This window comes from Lontra canadensis, unplaced genomic scaffold (genome assembly GCF_010015895.1).
Source record: "Lontra canadensis isolate GAN:19392208 unplaced genomic scaffold, GSC_riverotter_1.0 scaffold95, whole genome shotgun sequence".
Taxonomy (NCBI): Eukaryota; Metazoa; Chordata; class Mammalia; order Carnivora; family Mustelidae; genus Lontra; species Lontra canadensis.
The window spans coordinates 5,885,439-5,905,773 of record NW_022631089.1 but is presented as its reverse complement, the minus strand read 5'-3'; the positions used below and the strand labels follow the sequence as shown (position 1 = coordinate 5,905,773).

Here is a 20,335-nt window from a genome sequence, read left to right as displayed (position 1 = left end):
AGAATTGCAGGTAAAAATAACGTGGGATCTTAGAAATCTTAAAAGTTAGGAATATGCATTTAACAGGCAATTAAGATAACCAGTTGAATGATACTGCATTAATTTAATCTAGTAGGGAAGGCCTATCGAAATCACAAAGGATAAGTTCTACAAGGGATTACACACAAGCAGCTGTGAGAAGCAGGTTTAATGAGTACTAGGCCTGACAGAACATAGGAAAGCATCAAAGAAAAGTAATGTTTTGGCCAGGATTTAAAGTGTGAATAAGGATTCTTGAGCAGAGGTATGGAAGGGTAGATGGAAGTCCAGTGCAATTGCCAAGGGAAGAGGTAATGAAAGGTTCATCAAAGAAGAAACAAAATCAGGACCTATTAAGGACAGAAATGAATGCATGTGACCAATATCCGAGGGGTGGTCAAGAAGGATTCCCCAATCTCAGAGTCTCACTGCGGGCTTCTGAGAGAGAATTAAGGTAGAAATACTTCTGTGGGGGAATTTTGTTTAAAAAATATGACAGAAAGGTGAGGTCAACAAGATGGCAACATAGGTCATTGCCAAAGTCAATAATACCCTCCACAAAGGCCATTAACTCTCCATAGGCAAAATAGCACTGTGAAAATCCCAGAAACAAGGAATAAAGCTTTAGCATGCCCCTGCTAGATGGTGAAGACAGTATTAAAATCAAGTAAACAGGAAACAAACAAGTTCCAGTAACAATCCTAAAAAAAATAGAAGTCTACCAGCTGACAAAAAATTCCAAATAATCTTCTTTAAAGTGTTCTAAAACAATGCAGACAACTAAATGAAATTAGAAGGTAGTATGAGCAAAATGAAGTTCAAAGAAACCATCAAAAGGGGGAAAAGAGAAAGTCAAGGTATTCAAAGATAAATCATTTGAAATTATCTAGTCTAAGGAGAAAATGAAAATAAAAAATGTCTATGTGGGGCGCCTGGGTTGCTCAGTGGGTTAAAGCCTCTGCCTTCAGCTCAGGTCATGGTCTCAGGGTCCTGGGATTGGGCCTCACATTGGGCTCTCTGTTCAGTGGGGAGCCTGCTTCCCCTTCTCTCTCTGCCTGCCTCTCTGCCTACTTGTCATCTCTCTCTGTCAAAATAAATAAATAAAATTTTTTTAAAAAATGTCTATGGGACACTAACAAGAGAAACAAAATATCAAGTATAAACCTCTGTGGCGGTGGGGTGGGTGCAGATAAGAAAAAGTCTACAATGATAAAGGCTAAAAACCTCCTTAAATTAGGGGGAGAAATAGACGTCCAGATTCAAAAGGCCCAAGGACTTCTACATAGGTTGAACCCAAAAAGCTACACTGAGACACATTATAATTAAATAGCCACAAGACACACACAAAGAGAATTCTGAAAGCATAAGGAGGAAAAGGGACTAGTGACAAATAAGGGGACCCCATATGACTATTAGCAGATTACCCACTAGACACTTCATAAGCCAAATGAATGAAACATTCAAAATGCTGAAAGAAAAAAGTCAACAAAGAATAGTATATCCAGCAAAGGTGTCCTTCAGAAATAAAGGAGAGATAGGACTTTCCCAAAACAAAAGCTGACTGAGTTTATCCCCAGTAACTTGTCTTATAAGAAATGCTAAAAGAGCTAATAATACATTATATGTCTATAAAAAAATTAAAGTAAAAAGTAAATAAATACATATTTATACATGTGTTAAAAAAAAAAAAGAAATGCTAAAAGACATTCTCAAGCTGAAATAAAAGGACACTGATCCCTACAAAAATATATAGGAAAAGAAATAAGAAATCAATAAGAAAAAGCCAAATTCTGATTTTGCAAGTCATTTATGCTAGTTTTAAAAAGTTAAACCTATGAACTACAACTACAATTTGTTATTGTTACACAATACTAAAAGAAATGTCAACTGTAACACTCACAACCTAAAAGGTGAAAGTAGTATAAAGTTTTCATTTGCTATTAAAGTTGTCAGCATAAAGCAGGATATTTTAACTCTAAGATATTTACTATAAGCCTCATGGTAACCATAAAGGAAAATCTTTTATATAGCACAAGGCTATAAAGGTGTTCATAACATGCTGCCATAAAAAGTCAATCACAAAAGACCACCACAATGAAAGAATGAAAAATCTAAAGGAAACAATTACCATGGCAACAGAAAGTCCTTCTCAATAAACACAAATGGATAAAATTCTCCCAAAAGACACAAAATGGCTGAATGGATTTTAAGAAGATCCAATAATATGCTGCCTACAAGAGAATCCCTATAGCTGTAAGGGCATACATAGGCTGAGAGTAAAGGAATGAAAAAATGTATTCCAAACAAATGGTAACCAAGAGATATCATTTTGGGGGTACCTGCGTGGCTCAGGTCATATATCCCAGGGTACTGGGATCAACTCCCAGATCACATCTAGCTCCTTGCTCAGCAGGGAGTTTGCTTCTCCCTCTCCCTCCCCACACTCATGCTTATGTATGATCTCTCTTGCTCTCACTTTCCTCAAATAAATAAGATCTTTAATTTTTTAAAAAATCAGTTTTATCAGAAAAAAACAGAATTTAGCTAAAAATGGTCACAAAAGATGAAGACTATGTAATGGCAAAGGGATCAATTCATCAGGAAGCTAAAAATAAGTCTAACTATTTATGCACCCAACATCTGAGAACATAATTATATCCAGTAGGTATTACAGAACTAAAGAGAAATTAACTGCAATACAATAGTTAAACAATATAATACCACCACAATCTGATCCAGACAGAATTAGTCAGGAAAGAGCAAATTTGAACAATACTATAGAATGGATATATAGAAAGTCTACTATTCAGGAATAGCAAAATACTAATTCTTCTCAAGCACACATGGAACATTTTCAGGATTTAGCATATGTTAGGCCACAAAACAAGCCTCAAAATTCAACAAGATAAAATATTATCAAGTATCTTCTCTGATCATGATGGTGAGACACTAGAAAACAGTAACAAGAGGAAAGCTGTAAATTCAAATATGTGGAAATTTTACAACACCATCTTGCACAATCAATGGGACAAAGAAGAAATGAAAAGGGAAAAATAAAACTACCTGAAGACCAATGAAAACAAAATCACAACATACCAATACCAGTAGGATACAGCCACAGCAGTATGACACAAGATTACAGCAACAAATACCTACATTAAAAAAGAAATATTTCAAATTAGGGCCACCCAGGTGGCTCAGTCGTTGAGCCGCCAACTCTTGGTTCAGGTCAGGTCATGATCTCAGAGCATCCAGGTCAGGGCTCATCGGGGAGTTGGCTTGAGGATTCTCTTTCCCCTCAGTCCCTCCCCAGAGTGTGTGTGTGTGTGTCTGTGTGTGTGTGTGTGTGTGTATGCACGCGCACGCTTGTGTATGTGTGTTTATACTCTCTCCCTCTAAAATAAATAAATCCTTAAAGAAATATCCTAAATTAACAAGCTGGCTTTATATCTCAAGGAAGAAATAAACTCAGCCCAAAGTTAAAGACATAATAAAGATTAGAACGGATTAGAAAATATTTTAGGAGTGCCTGAGTGGCTCAGTCCTTAAGTGTCTGCCTTCAGCTCAGGTCGTGATCCCAAGGTCCTGGGATCCAGCCCTACATCAGGCTCCCTGCTCAGCGGGAGGCCTGCCTCTCCCACTCCCCTGCTTGTGTTCCCTCTCTCACTGTGTCTGTTTCTGTCAAATAAATAAATCAAATCTTTAAAAAAAAAATTTAAAAAAAAAATATTTTTAAAATGGGGGAAAAATCATGAAACAAAGAGGTAGATTTGAAAAAAAAAATGATCAACTCAAAGAGAAACACTCAGTGTTCTGAGTATTCAGAAATAACCCTTCTCTTGCCAGCTAAAACTTAAAGCTGCAACCCTTCTGAGGACTGCTTTCATGAGCAAGCTTCAGTTCTGGAAGCTGGAAGTCTAAGATCAGGATGTCAGCATGGTCAGATCTGCTGTTCTCAGATCAAGGCACATAGTCCAGCTTACTGTGACACCCAGAGTGTGATCACCGGGATATCTTATGAGTGGATGGAAGGGTGCACCTTGCCTGGGTCATGGATGATATATTCAGTTATAGATCCCTTCAACCACCTTTCACCAAAATGACTAGAAGGAGAAACATCCAACAGAGGAAAAATCCAGAGATTGTGCCCTCTGCCACAGAACTATTGGATATGGACATAAACAGTATTCGGAAAGGGAATTCAGGGTAACAATTATCTAGGCAATGGCTAGGTTGGAGAAGACCATTAGTGACAACATAGAATCTCTAAGGGAGGAAGTGAGAGCTGATCTGGCAGAAGTTAAAAATGCTATCAATGAGATCCAATCTAATCTAAATACTCTATCAGCTAGAGTAACCCAAGGCAGAAGATAAAATTAGTGATCTAGAAGACTAATAGAAAAGAAGGATAAGGAGGAGGCCTGGAACAAACAGCTTAGAAGCCATGAAAACCAAATTAGGGAAATAAATGATGCCATGAAATGTTCCAGCGTCAGAATTATTGGGATCCCTGTGGGGGTAGAGAGAGAGAGAAGACTAGAAGATATAGTTGAACACACTTTGGATGAAAATTTCCCTAATCTGGGGAATGGAACAAGTGTTCGTGTCCTAGAGGCAAGATCAACGAGTCTAGAAAGACATCCAGACACTTAATTATGAAATTCACAAATCATAATTTCAGACAGAAATTCTTAAGGACAGCTAGGGGGAAGAGATTCCTTACATACAGAAGAAGGACCATCAGAATAACATCAGACCTGTCCACAGAAACCTAGCAAGCCAGAAAGGGCTGGCAAGACATATTCAGGGCACTAAATGAGAAGAACATGCAGCCAAGAATACTTCATCCAACAAGGCTGACATTCAAAATGGATGGACAGATAAAAAGCTTCCAAGACCAGCAAGGTTTAAAAGGGTATGCGACCACCAAGCCAGCACTACAAGAAATATTAAGGGGAGGGGGAGGTTCTATAAAAGAAGAACTCAAGAGTGACATAGAACAGAAATATACAGAGACAATCTATAGAAACAAGGACTTCAAGGCAACACGAGGTCAATAAAAACTTACCTTTTAATAATCACTCTTGACGTGAATGGCCTAAATACTCCCATAAAATGGCACAAGGTTGCAGATTGGATAAAACGATAGACCTGTCCATATGCTGTCTACAAGAGACACATTTGGAACCTAAAGATATATCCAGACTGAAAGTGAAGGGATAGAGAAGCATCTTTCATGTCAATAGACCTCAAAAGAAAGCTGGGGTAGTGATTCTCATATCAGATAAATTCGATTTTTAAGCTAAAGACTGTAGTCAGAGATACAGAAGGACACTACATTTTTAGAAGGTCTATCCACCAAGAAGATCTAACAATTGTAAATATTTATGCCCCCAATATGGGAGCAGCCAACTACTTAAGCCAACTTCTAATCAAAATAAACAGTCAGGTGCCTGGGTGGCTCAGTGGGTTAAGCCACTGCCTTCGGCTCAGGTCATGATCTCAGGGTCCTGGGATCGAGCCCCACATCGGGCGCTCTGCTCAGCAGGATGCCTGCTTCCCCCTCTCTCTTCTCTGCCTGCCTCTCTGCCTACATGTGATCTCTGTCAAATAAATAAATAAAATCTTTTAAAAAATAAATAGTCATATTAATATGAATACATTAACAGTAGGGGATCTTAATATGCCACTCTCAGTAATAGACAGATCAACCAAGCAGAAAATCAATAAAGAAACAAGAGCTTTGAATGATGCACTGGACCAGATGGACCTCACAGATATACACAGAACATTCCACCCTAAAACAACAGAATACTCATTCTTCTCGAGTGTACATGGAACTTTCTCCAGAATAGACCACATACTGGGTCACAAATCAGGGCTCAACCAATATTAAAAGATTATTCCCTGAATATGCTCAGACCACAGTGCTTTGGAAATGGAACTCCACCACAAGAAAAAGTCTGGAAGGAATTCAAACACTTGGAAGCTAAATTCCACCTTGCTTAAGAATGTTTGGATCAACCAGGAAATCAAAGAAGAACTTAAGCAATTCATGAAAACCAATAAGAATGAAGACACTTCGGTCCAAAATCTGTGGGATACAGCAAAGGCAGTCCTAATGGGGAAATACATAGCCATCTAAGCCTCACTCAAAAACACTGAAAAATCCAGAATATAAAAATTGAAAAATCCAGAATTCAAAAAATTGAAAAATCTAGCTCTCTTTACATCTTAAAGAACTGGAAAATCAACAACAAATTAAGCCAACCCCACACACAAGAAGGGAAATAATCAAGATTAGAGCAGAGATCAATGAGTTAGAAAACAGAGATACAGTAGAACACATCAAAGAAACTAGAAGCTGGTTCTTTGAAAGAAAAAATAAGATCGATAAATCTAATCTAATCCAAACCAATCCAAAAAGAAAGAGAGGACCCAACTTAATAAAACTGTGAATGAAAAGGGAGAGATCACAACTAATACCAAGGAAACAGAAATAATCATCAGAAATTATTATTGACCGTTATATGCCAATAAGTTAAGAGACCTAGAAGAAATGGATGCATTCCTGGAAACCTATAAACTTCCAAAACTGAATCAGGAAGAAATTGACAACTTGAATAGGACAACATCTAGTAATGATATTGAAGCAGTGACCAAAACCTCCCAAGAGCCCAAGACTTGATGGATTCCCTGGGGAACTCTACTAAAATTCAAAGAAGAAATAATACCTATTCTCCTGAAGCAGTTTCAAAAAACAGAAAAAGAAGGAAAACTTCCAGACTCTTTCAATGAAGCAAGCATTACCCTGATCCCCAAACGAGGCAAAGACCCCACCAAAAATGAGAATTTCAAACCAATATCCCTGAGGAATATGGGTGCTAAGATTCTCAACAAGATCCTAATAGGATCCAATAGTACATTAAAAAGATTATCCACCATGACCAAGTGGGATTTATCCATGGGAAGCAAGGGTGGTTCAATATTCCCAAATCAATTAATGAGATAGAACGAATCAATATGGGAAAAGAGAAGAACCACATGGTCCTCTCAATTGATGCAGGAAAAGCATTTGACAAAATACAGCATCCGGTCCTGATTAAAACGATTCAAAGTATAGGGATAAGGGGAACATTCCTCAACTTCATAAAACCTATCTATGAAAAAGCCACAGCGAGTATCATCCTCAGTGGGGAAAAGTAGACAGCCTTCCCTTTGAGATCACGTACACGACAAGGACGCCCACTCTTGCCATTGTTGTTCAACACAGTACTAGAAGTCCTATCAACAGCAATCAGACAACAAAAAGAAATAAAATGTATTCAAATTGGCAAAGAAGAAATCAAACTCTCTCTCTTTGTGGATGACATGATAACGTTCTATGGAAAACCCAAAAGACTCCACCCCCAAACTACTAGAACTCATACAGCAATTCAGTAATGTTAAAGGATACAAAATTAATGCATAGAAATCTGTTGTTTTCTTATACATTAATAATGAAAATATAGAGAGGGAAATGAGAAAATCGATTCCCTTTACTATAGCACCAAGAACGATAAGATACCTTGGAATAAACCTAATGAAAGAGGCAAAGGATCTGTACTCAAGGAACTACAGAACACTTATGAAAAAAATAGAATAAGACACAAAAAGATGGAAAAGCATTCCATGCTCATGGGTTGGAAGAATAAACATTGTTAAAATGTCTATACTGCTCAGAGCAATCTATACTTTTGATGCCATCCTGATCAAAATTCACTGACATTTTTCGAAGTGCTGGAACAAACAATCCTAAAATTGGTATAGAACCAGAAGAGACCTCAAATTGCTACGGAAATGTTGAAAAACAAAACTGGGGCATCACATTGCTTAATTTCAAGCTTTACTACAAAGCTGTGATCACCAAGACAGCATGGTACTGGCACAAAAATAAATAGACCAGTGGAACAGAGTAGAGAGCCCAGATATGGACCTGCAACTCTATGGTCAAATAATCTTCGACAAAGCATGGAAAAATATACAGTGGAAAAAAGACAGTCTCTTCAATAAATGGTGCTGGGAAAGCTATATGTAGTTTTCGGACAGCTATATGTAGAAGAATGAAATTCAACCATTCTCTTACACCATACACAAAGATAAACTCGAAATGGATAAAAGACCTCAACGTGAGGCAGGCATCCATCAGAATCCTAGAGGAGAACATAGATAGTAACCTCTTCAACAATGGCCACAGCAAATTCTTTCAAGACATGTCTCCAAAGCAAAGGAAACAAAAGCAAAAATGAACTTTTGGGACTTCATCAAGCTCAAAAGCTTCTGCACAGCAAAGGAAACAGTCAACAAAACAAAGAGATAACCCATAGAATGAATGGAAGAAGATATTCACAAATGATTCTACAAAGGGCTGATATCCAAGATCTATAAAGAACTCCTCAAATTCAACATACACAAGACAGATAATCATGTCAAAAAATGGGCAGAAGACATGAACAGACACTTCTCCAAAGAAGACATACAAATGACTAACAGACACATGAAAAAATGTTCATCATCATTAGCCATCAGGGATATTCGAACCAAAACCACATTGAGATACCACCTTATACCAGGTAGAATGGCCGAAATCAACAAGACACGAAACAACAAGTGTTGGAGAGGATGTGGAGAAAGGGGAACCCTCTTACACTGTTGGTGGGAATGCAAGTTGGTGCAGCCACTTTGGAAAACAGTGTGAAGATTCCTTAAGAAATTAAAAATAGAGCTACCCTATGACCCTGCAATTGCACTACTGGGTATTTACCCCAATGATACAGATGTAGTGAAAAGAAGGGCCGTCTGTACCCCAATGTTCATTGCTGGGTGGCAGCAATGACCACAGTCGCCAAACTGTGGAAAGAGCCGAGATGCCCTTCAACAGATAAAATGGTCCATATATACAATGGAGTATTATGCTTCCAGCAGAAAGGATGAATACCCGACTTTTGTATCAACATGGATGGGACTGGAGGAGATTATGCTGAGTGAAATAAGTCAAGCAGAGAAAGTCAATTATCATATGGTTTCACTTACTTGTGGAGCATAAGGAATAATACTGAGGACATTGGGAGATGGAGAGAAGAAGTGAGTTGGGGGCAATCAGAGGGGAAGACAAACCATGAGAGACTGAACACTGAGAAACAAACTGAGGGTTTTGGAGGGGAGGTGGGTGGGGCGTTGGGTGAGCCTGTTGATTCCTTAAGAAATTAAGGAGGTATTAAGGAGGGCATGTATTGCATGGAACATTGGGTGTGGCGCATATTAAAAAAAATTTAAAAAAAAAAGAGAACACTCAGATCAGAAATCAGAGAGGACACATTACAAATCCTATCACCAATACACAGAGGGTCATAAGAGACTACTCTAAACTATATATACACACCAACGAATTGGACAACCTATAAGAAAGGGATAAATTCCTACAAACGCACAACTTATCAAGATCATAATCATGAAGAAACAAAAAATCTGAACACACCAATAGAACACTGAAGTTTAATCAATAACGAAAACTGCCCAAAGTCAAGACTGGATGGTTTCACTGGGTAACCAAACATTTAAAGAAGAATTAACACCCATTTTCCTCAAACTCTTCCAAAAGACTGAAGAAGAGGGAAAGAGGGAATACTCCCTAACTCTTTACCAAGCCATCATTACCCTAATGCCAAGCCAGACAAGGACACTTCAAGAATACTCTAAGCCATTATCACCAATGAGTTTGGATGCAGAAACTCTTTTAATTTTTTATTTTTTTATTAACATATAATGTATTATTAGCCCCAGGTCTGTGAATCGCCAGGTTTACACACTTCACAGCACTCACCATAGCACATACCTTCCCCAGTGTCCATAACCCCACCATCCTCTCCCTATCCCCCTCCCCGCCAGCAACCCTCAGTTTGTTTTGTGAGACTAACAGTCTCTTATGGTTTGTCTCCCCCCCCATCCCATCTTGTTTCATTTATTCCCTTCCTACCCCACAAACCCCCCACACTGCCTCTCAACTTCCTCATATCAGGGAGATCATATGATAATTGTCTTTCTCTGATTGACTTATTTCGCTAAGCATAATACCCTCTAGTTGCATCCATGTTGTCGCAAATGGCAAGATTTCATTTCTTTTGATGGCTGCATAGTATTTCATTGTATATATATACCACATCTTCTTTATCCATTCTAGAAGCAGAAACTCTCAACAAAATACTAGCAAGCTAAACTAAACAGTACATTAAAAGGACTGTACACCACAAAAAAGTGGGATTCATCTGACGAAATTCAACATCCATTCGTGATAAAAACTCAGTGAACTGGGAATAGAAGCAGACCTCAACATATTAAAGGCCGTATAAAAAGCCCATAGTCCAACTGTACTCAACTGGTTATAGATTGAAAGCTTTTTCTCCAAGATCATGAAACAGATAAGGATGCCTACTCTCACCTAAAGCAACCTAGTACTCTAAGTCATAGCCAGAGCAGAAGCAAGAAATAAAAGGCAACCAGATTGAAAAGGAAGAAGTAACGCTGTCACCTATTTACAGAGGATATTATATATAGAAAACCCTGAGGGCTCCACCAAAAAAACAAGAACAGATGAATTCAGTAAAGTGGCAGGATATAAAATCAACACACAAAAATCAGATGCATTTCTATACAGTAACTGTGAACTATCTGAAAAAAAAAATTAAACAATCTCATTTACAATAGGATGAAAGTCAATAAAACAAGAATAAATTTAGGGAGGTAAAAGATCTGTACATGTAAAGCAATGGTGAAAAATATGAGTACACAAATAAATGGGAAAACATTTTATGCTCATAGGTAACAATTAGTATTGTTAAAATATCCATCCTACCTAAAGCCACCTATAAAGTAAATGCAATCCCTATCAAGATTCCAACCACATTTTTATATAAATAGGAAAAACAGTCTTACACTGTTTTTTATGGAACCACAGAATACCATGATTAACCAAAGCAGTCTTGAAAAATAAAGCTGGAGGGATCATGCTTACTGACTTCAAACTATATTACAAAACTACAGTAACCAAAATACCATACTGGCATAAAAACCGATACATAGATCAATGCAAATGAATCAAGAGCCCAGAAAGAAACCATACATATATGGTCAACTAATATTTGACAAGAAAGCCAAGAATACCTAATGGGAAAGATGGTCTCTTCAATAAATACAGTTGGGAATACTGGTTAACCACAGACAAAAAAGAAACATACAACTAAACCCCTACATTACACCACTCAAAAATTAATTCAAAATGGATTAAAGACATAAATTTAAGACCTAAAACTATAGAACTCCAAGAAGAAAATACAGGGGGAAAGTTCATGGACATTGTTTTGGGTAATGCTTTTAGGATAGGACAAAAAAAAAGCACAAGCAATAAAAACAAAAATAAGCAAGTAGGCTTTCATCAAATTTGCACAGCAAAAAAGCCATCAACAAAATGAAAAGGCAACCTCAGAATAGGAGAATATATTTACGAACCACACATCTGACAAAAGGTTAATATACAAAATATATAAGGAACTCCTACAACTCAAACAAAGAAATCTTATTAAAAAGTGAGAACAGGGGTGCCCAGGTGGCTCAGTGGGTTAAAGCCTCTGCCTTCAGCTCAGGTAATGATCCCGGGGTCCTGGGATCAAGCCCCACATCAGGCTCTTTGCTCGGCAGGGAACCTGCTTCCTCCTCCCTCTCTCTCTCTCTCTCTCTGCCTGCCTCTCTGCCTACTTGTGATCTCTGTCAAATAAAACCTTAAAAAAAAAAAAAAAAAGTGAGAACAGAATAAACCTCTATTCCAAAGAGGATAAAGAAGTGGCTAAATTCTTCATCACTAATCGGCAAGAAAATCCAAATAAAAAACCACAAGAGGGGTGCCTGGGCGGCTCAGTGGGTTAAAGCCTCTGCCTTCAGCTCAGGTCATGATCCCAGAGTCCTGGGATTGAGCCCCGAGCCCCGAGTCGGGCTCTCTGCTCAGCGGGGAGCCTGCTTCCTCCTCTCTATGCCTGCCTCTCTGCCTACCTGTGATCTCTGTCAATTAAATAAATAAATAAATCTTTAAAAAACAAACAAACAAACCACAAGAGGTATCACTTCATACCTGTTAAAATGGGAGTTATCAAAAGGATATCAAGTGTTAGTGAGAATGAAGAAGTGGGAACCCACGTGCACTGTTAGTGAGAATGTAAATTGTTACAGGCACTGTGAAAAATAGTACAGATATTCCAAATAAATAAAACCAGAACTTCTGTCTGATCTCAGCAGTCCCACTTCTGGGTACGCATCCAGTGGAAATGAAAATCACTCTCGGGAAGAGATACCTGTACCTCCATGTTTACGGTACTATTTATGAAACTAAAATGGCAAAAAAAAACTATCAGTTCAGATACATGAATAAAGAAACTAGTGTATACATATACATAATAGAATATTACTCAGCCGTAAGAAAGGAAATGCTGCCATTTGCAACAGTATGGATGAACCCCAAGGGCATTACACTAGGTGAAATAAGTCAAAGAAATACTACATAATATTACTTACATGTGCAATCTAGAAGTAACAAACTCCCAGAAACAGATTAGTGGCTGCCAGGAGCTGGTGAATGAAGTGGATGAAGGAAGCTGGAGGGAAGTGGATGAAGGCGGTCAAAGAGTACAATTTACAGTTCTAAGACTAACAAATTCTGAGGATCTAATGTACAACTTGGTCAATCTAATGCTGTATTGTATACTTGAAAATTGCTCAAAGTCAGTCTTGAAAGTTCTTTTTTTTTAATTTATTTATCTGAAGGGGTGGGGAAGGGCAGAGAACGAGAAACCCTCAAGCTGATTCTCCGCTGAGTGCAGAGCCCAAGAAGAGATGGGGCTGGATCCCAGGACCCTGACATCATGACCTGAGCCGAAATCAAGAGTTGGACACTCAACCGACTGAGCCATTCAGGCTCCCCTAAATCTTAAAAGTTCTGACTGTGGGACTGAGGGTGAGGTATGGTAACTAAATGAGGTGACAGACATGTTAACTATCCTTACTGTGGTAATCATTTAGAAATATAGATGCTCCAATCACCATGTAGTACACTTGAAACTAACATTGTGTGTCAACTGTACTACAATAAAATAAATATCTGGGCCATTATAAAGCATATATATATATATATATGCATCAATCAAGTAACATTGTATCATTGTATACCTTAAGCTTACACAATGTTATATAGGTCAATTGTATCTCAGTAAAGTTGGAAAAACATCAAAAGAAAAGAATGAGATCAGTTTCTGGTTTGTTGAGGTTTAGCATCTTTTACAGAGTTTGATTATAGCTGCTCTTGCAAAGACAGCAGAGCATCAGAATACTGGGGATATTCTAACATGAAAGGGCTCCCATCCCCCATGAGAAATGTGAAAGGAACCAAAGTGGACAAAGAAAAGATAAGAGGACCAGAGGTAACGCCCTGAGGAAATGAAAGTCAGAATCAGGAAACCTGGAATGGAACCTGGTAAAAACTGCGCAGAAAACAGGACAATCAGAAGGAAAGGAATGTCATGGTAACTAAAGGAAAGAGAGCTGCAGACAAGAGGGAGTGGAATGTATTACATATAAGATCTAATGATTAGAAAGCCACTTATAGTTAGGAGGGTAAATCTGGAATAGCAAAAAAGAATCAAGTAGTTTATACTCCCTAAAGGGCAACTTCTGAAGGAAATGAGATAAAGGACAAGAACAAGGGCCAAAGGATACATCAGCTTCCCATGGGCAGGATGTACATCCCAGGGAAGCAGCAGTCCTGGGCCTCTGAGAGGTCCTGAATCCAGAAGGCGACTCCTGCAGAGGAACAGGCTCATGGAAAACCAGGGCAGAAGACCAAAGGATACATCACCAATGACAGTGACAAGGGAACTGCAGGTGAGACTGGGTACCAGAGAGCACAAAAATGCTACAGAAGAAAAGAATCAGCATCTGTAATTTCCTACACCTGTAAAAGGCAGAACAGTCTCCCACGTCCATGCCCTAATCTCTGGTCCTATAAATGAGTTACATTACCTGTTAGAAGGGGACTCTGCAATACTATGTTGGGTCATCTGGGTGAGCCTAATCTAATACAGGAGTCCTTCAAAGCAGAGAACTTTCTGTAGAGGGAGACAAGAGATGCCACAGGAAGAGAAGGCATAGAAATTTTAAACAGGAGATGGATTTCATATAACAGAGAGGTAGGGGCCCACACAAACGATAGGAAAGAGGCCTTTGGGAGCTAAGGCAGCCCCAGAGGACAACCAGGACCTCAGTCCTACAACAGCGAGGAACTGGATTCTGCCACCATGAACTTGGAAGAGGTTCTTCCCAAAGCATCTGGTAAGATCCCAGCCATTTGGACATAGATTTTAGCCTTGTGAAACATGAGAAACCAGGTGAGTCAACCTGGACTTTGACTTGCAGAACTAGGAGACAGTATGTTGGCGTTTAAGCCATCAAAAACCATGGTAATTTGTTACAGCAGCAATAAAAACCAACATCACCCCAGAGCACCAAGGACAGATTATAAACACCCTAGACCAGAAGCAAACTCTTATTCCTCCTCTCCTCACCTCCCATGTAGTCCTGGAGGAAATAGTTGGCAGTCTGGAGAGTAGAGCACAGACAAGTAAAGTAGAGAAACAAAAGAGGCCAAGCTCATTCCCTAACCACTGCCCCAACTAGAGACCTGAAGTAAAGCCAGCCTGTAAGGGGGGAAAGGGAGAGCTATTTTTTAGATCAAAATTATTTTTATAATTTTTTTCTGTTTAATCTCAAAGCCAAGAGAAAGTCTGAGACCTGCCTGGGATTTCACCTAGGAGCACAAGAATAAGCCAAGGGGGCTGATATAAAGAGGCAACAGCTACAATGATCAAGTCACTTTCAGCTTGTATCTACCATGCTCAAATCATTCAAAAACCAGTTAACATAGACCTACGGTGAGTCCAATAGTAAGCACTGAAACTTGACTTACAGAAATCAAAGTTGTATATACAAGATGTTCACATAGCTATTTCACAAAGCTAGATCCACACAGAAACCAATAGGGCTTTCAGATAACAATTCCACTTTTACCAAAAGACAAATGGGAAAAAGAGCCCTAAAGTAGTCTCAACATTCATCACTGCTTAAAAAAATAAGGCTCGACCCAACCTCAACCGAAAAACCCAATAAACTATTTCCCAGAGACCAAGTAAATCCATCTCTAAAATAAACATGAAAGGATTACAAATATTCAAGCATTATACCCTTAACTCTATCAAGTCAGCACACTGAAGACTATTCAAAAAAAAAGGGTTCTGTAAGAACAGTTTTTACTTTATGTAAAAATTACTTCAATACCTTTGATAAAGTTAAATAAGTTTTTAAAAATTGCACAATATCAAAACTAGGAATTTAGATGTAAATTTTAAATGATAGAAAATCCCTGTAGCGGCAAATGCCAAGACGTTAAGATTGCAGATTTGATGCAGCTTCTTCGAAAGGACAGAGGTACGATGGACCTAGATGGAGCAGTTGGTTAAGTGACAACTCTTGATTTCCGCTGAGGTCATGATCGCAGGGTCACACATTGTGGGACTCCGCACTCAGCAGGGAGTCTGCTCAAGATTCTCTGTCTCTCCATCTTCTGCCCCTCCCCTGCTCTCTCACTCTTCCACTCACTAAACAAATAAAAGTTAAAAATTTTAAGAAGTACTAGATATGTAAGTAAAAATAAAAAAATTCAAACTCAACGCTTCATCTAGCATTCTCTACAGACATAGACCAGCTTTAAATTTGTCAAAAATGAAGCACTCTGTAAAGCCTGACAAATATCACTCATCTCCATTTAGGGAAGGGAAGAGAACTTCCTCAACTCCAGAACCATCAGTGGATTTTCCCCTACAATGTATTGTCAGTCAAGCAATCAGAAAGGGAAGAAGAACCTAATTCCTTTTTTTTTTTTTTTAAAAAAAACAAGACCTTAGTTCTCACAAACTCACTTAGCAAACTAGGCAGCCCTGACCCATCAAAAATTTTATTTTACTGCTGCTGAGTAAAATGAGTTTGATTGCAAATGATTTTCTGCCAACAGGGATACCTGTTTAGATTTAACAAGCAATCGGGCCCAGTTATTAAATATGTATTGTGTAAACACTTCAGAAATGTCAATATCCTTCTGCCCTATTCATAACTACAAACACTGAAAGTCTTACCCTTCTCTGGGTAACTGACCCTTTTCACAGTAACTGAAAAATACCTCCAGTAATCATGGTCAGTACAGAATACCGTGAACTGTATTCGGTACTCCCGGTAGCTATACTTTTAATGGCTTGTGGTGTTAAGATGTGGCCTCGTAAACACCTTACATTAATAGCCTACTCACTCATACTCAGATGCCACTAGCAATCATGATCAAAAAGAAAAACATCTTAACAAAGTAGTCACCAGGAAATGAAAGTAGTACAATTCTAGAATCCCCTAGGTAATTCAGGTCAGTGGTTCCACACATAGTACATGGAATGAGAAGGGAGCTAAGGGCACTTTATTATCTTGAGTCCTCCAACGTGGTATTGAAGAGAACTACAATTATACAAGCCTCATTAACAGAAGCAAAGGCCAGCAAAATATAAAACAAAAACAAACAAAAGTCCTCACTTTGGTGGCACATACGCTAAAATTGGGGGGAAAGAAAAGGTTTTTTGTTCAAGGCTAAAATGATACCAACTCATGGAGACAAAAGAGTTATTAAGGAGTTATACATGTGTGGTTAATTAAAAACAAAATTAGTCCTTCTTCAAGAGCTGACATGATAGGTAAGAATGTCCCAAGTCTAGGGTTCATGCAAAACAATACTAACATATGCTCAGTGATGAAAAGTTAGGAATCACTAACACTAATTAATCCTATGGAGACACAAACTTAGGCGTTCTCTCTTTCTGGGCCTTCTAAAGCTCCATGTATAACACTGAACACAAATATTTGATGAATAGAAAATAAGGCAATATAAGGGTAAATATTTTGTTGATTCCAGTTGAATAATGAGGAGGCCAGCTATTAACTGTCTCAAATTTCAAACACATTTTATACACTAAATAAGTCAATTTCCCTAAAAACTAATAAGGCTGTCAAAAATAATAGAGGAATAGAGAAAATAAATCCTGAGTTGAAATATTACACAAGTCTTCAAAATGGTATAAAAAATCCTCTCATAATCAGCCCTAAATTATCACTCCAGTCTAATTTTTCAAACCTCTCACACATTCCCCCTGAGCTATTTGTACCTTGCTCTGTCCTGGTTCACTGTCATTTCCCCATCTTAAGAGAATGCCCTTTCCCTCTGCTTATTCCAACCCTATAAGGCCACACCTGCCTCTAAGTCCATCTGCTCCATGAAATTTTCCTAAGCTGCTATAATAACCTTTTAATTTTGGCTTCCCCTGAAGCTAATGAGGTATCTCAAAAATTAATTTCTTCCTACTCTGAACTTACACGGAACTTAACCATTAATTAGAACCCTCTGGCATTTCTTACTCATTTAATTTTTCAAAATGTTTATTTTGATTCCTCCAAGATAAGCAACTTGAGGGTAAGAACTATATGAGAAACTATTTAGATGCAATTAGCATTCATTTTGTGATAAATGATTTTGAACGTACTTAACACAGTGGGTTGTTGGTCAAATTAGTTTACCCATGAGCAGAGTCAGGATCCCCATTTATTGGAACCAACCAAAGGCAGCTTGTACAGCACTATCTCCACCAAAAAAGACACACCCCAAAATAAGTAAGTTCTAGTCTCCTCAGATATAAATGTTCTGGAACTCTATGAACCTGGTTATCCTGAGAACTAAGAAAGGAATCAAACAAGAAAAAAAGATGAACAAAATCAGCATACACATACACAGCACTGTGATGATCATTCTAAAATGCAAACAAACCCTAATAGACCACTTAAATAATCTTTAAGATTCAAAATGTACCATTATGATACTTGAGAGGGTTTTTATGTATTCTGTATATTACACACACACACACACACACACAAAACCTAGTGTGTCAATTTTCTTTTTTTTTTTTTTTTTTTTTTGTAATCCTAAAGGTCTGTATGCCTAAATTGCTATCTTCAGGGACATCAGAAATCATATATGGAACACAAGCCTTAAATGTTCATTGGTCCATTAACAAGGTAAGGTTTTTTTCATCAACCATTTTATGGGGAAAAAAAAAATTCTTACCATCATCTTTTCAAAAAGTTCTAAGACTTCATTCTGTGACAGTGGCTTTGGAATATTTTCCATCACCTCGGAAGAGCAATCATTGCTTGCAAACGCAGTCTTCAGGTTGGAAAGCGGAGGTCTCTCCTTCTTGCTCCCTGGAATTCTTATGCTGGCAAATTTGTCCAGCTACAAAGGCAAAGTAGCACATGCATTAATATTTCCTCCAACAACATGTATCTAGTTGCCAAAATAACCCCCCCCAACAGGGTCGATCCCATTATCACTATGATTTCATCAGAAGGCATTCAGCACTAGAATCTTTAAGATCTTTTAAAACACAAAAGTGTTCCATAATCATCTTGTCTAAGGACAGAAAAGAGATCAGGCAACCTCCAAAGATTCCTTCTAATCTTAAATTACAGAATTAAGATTCTAATGGCAGGTGACCTTTGCTTTACAGATTAGCAAACTAAACAGTTTTACAAAGGTAACTGGGCTAATTTGGGGGTGGGCAATCAAACCAATATTTTGTGTCCTAACTCCCAGCCCCCTTGCCCAGGGTCCTTTTCAGAGAATTCGTCAATCACATTTCATAATATGCACTAAGAGTTGAATTCTGCTTATATCTCTAGAGCTTGTTGGTGTGATAAATAACACATTTCTCTTCATTCAGGCTGGTCCGTGTTTGAATTTCACAAGCAGCTATAGAGTAGGATGGCTAAAGCCTCAGGAGATAAAGCTGGGGATTTTGCTGCGATGAGATTTCTTATATTAAATCAAATAGTTCACTGATATTTGCAAGTATGTAGATATTACTTTATAAAACTAATTATTTATTCTTTGGAAATTGCTTGATTTCACAAATTCTGTTCCTCACATAAAACCCAGACTCAAAGTTTCAAGTGGTATCAAAAAGGCAAAGAAGGTCTTAAAGTAGTTAACAGAAGTATGTTCAGAAACCACAATGGTTCCGTGAATTGTTCAGTGTAACTATATCTTACACTGTTTTTGCCATAATGTATATAATCTATCGACTTGTGCTATTCATGGTAGCCACTAGCCATGTATGGTTGTTTAAATGTAAATTATAGGGCGCCTGGGTGGCTCGGTGGGTTAAGCCGCTGCCTTCGGCTCAGGTCATGACCTTGGAGTCCTGGGATCAAGCCCCGCATCGGGCTCTCTGCTCAGCAGGGAGCCTGCTTCCTCCTCTCTCTCTGCCTGCCTCTCTGCCTGCTTGTGATCTCTGTCAAATAAATAAAAATAAAATCTTAAAAAAAATTAAAAAATTTAAAAAGAAATAAATGTAAATTATAAGTTCAGTTTCTTAGTTGCACCAGCCACATGTCAAGCCCTCAAGAGCCACATGTGGCTGTTGGCCCTCATACTGGTCAAAGCACATGAAGAGCATTTCCAACAGAAAATTCTACTGGATAGCGCTAGTATAGCCCAGTAGAGAAATGGGATACAAAATACTGAATTTAAAAGGACAAAAAGTCGCAGTATTAGTTCACAAAAGAAATAGGATTTCTTTAAGTAAGATGCAAAGATATTTAGCTTTCAAAACAGATCTTCAAATTCACTGTGAATACAAAGCCTAGAAAAAAATGCCATGTACTATATTCACACATGGTCCGTCTAACAGGACCTAATCATGAAAGTCCTAAGAATAGGACAGCTTCCAGCAGGATTTAGAAAGTAGTCACAAAATACCACCACTGTTCTCATCCTCATAACAAAAACAAGCCAGAAAACCTCCCAAGTTACAGTTAGTGTTGTTTTCAACCCATCAGGCAGCTGAGGACATAAGGAAACCTGGAAGGACTACTAGGAAGTGACAAGCTGCTTTGATCCCTGATGTTACAGACTAAGAAGTTAAACAAGGATTAAAAAAAAAAAAAAAAAGCCAAATTTTTAATGAACTATTAACAGCATGGGTTCTGGCATGAGAAACTGGAATTCCATGGAGCCCCAGTCATGGAGCAAGTCTACACCCACTTACCAAGACTTTCCCTCAGGCCTTCACCAACTGCATGAGTTAGTCTGCCAAAA

At 38.2% G+C, this 20,335-nt stretch overlaps 1 protein-coding gene across 3 annotated transcripts in view; it reads right to left on the bottom strand.

The window, feature by feature from the left end:
* Positions 1 to 20,335, bottom strand: part of DIAPH3 (diaphanous related formin 3) — a 501,032-nt gene that overhangs the window by 435,626 nt on the left and 45,071 nt on the right. For 2 of the 3 annotated variants that reach the window (XM_032836998.1, XM_032836999.1), the window contains one exon: positions 18,305 to 18,472. In XM_032836998.1, coding sequence (XP_032692889.1) covers positions 18,305 to 18,472 — 168 coding nt within the window. Of the gene's footprint in view, positions 1 to 16,453; positions 16,518 to 18,304; positions 18,473 to 20,335 lie in introns of those variants that run through there. The other variant, XM_032837000.1, reaches the window with a different exon arrangement.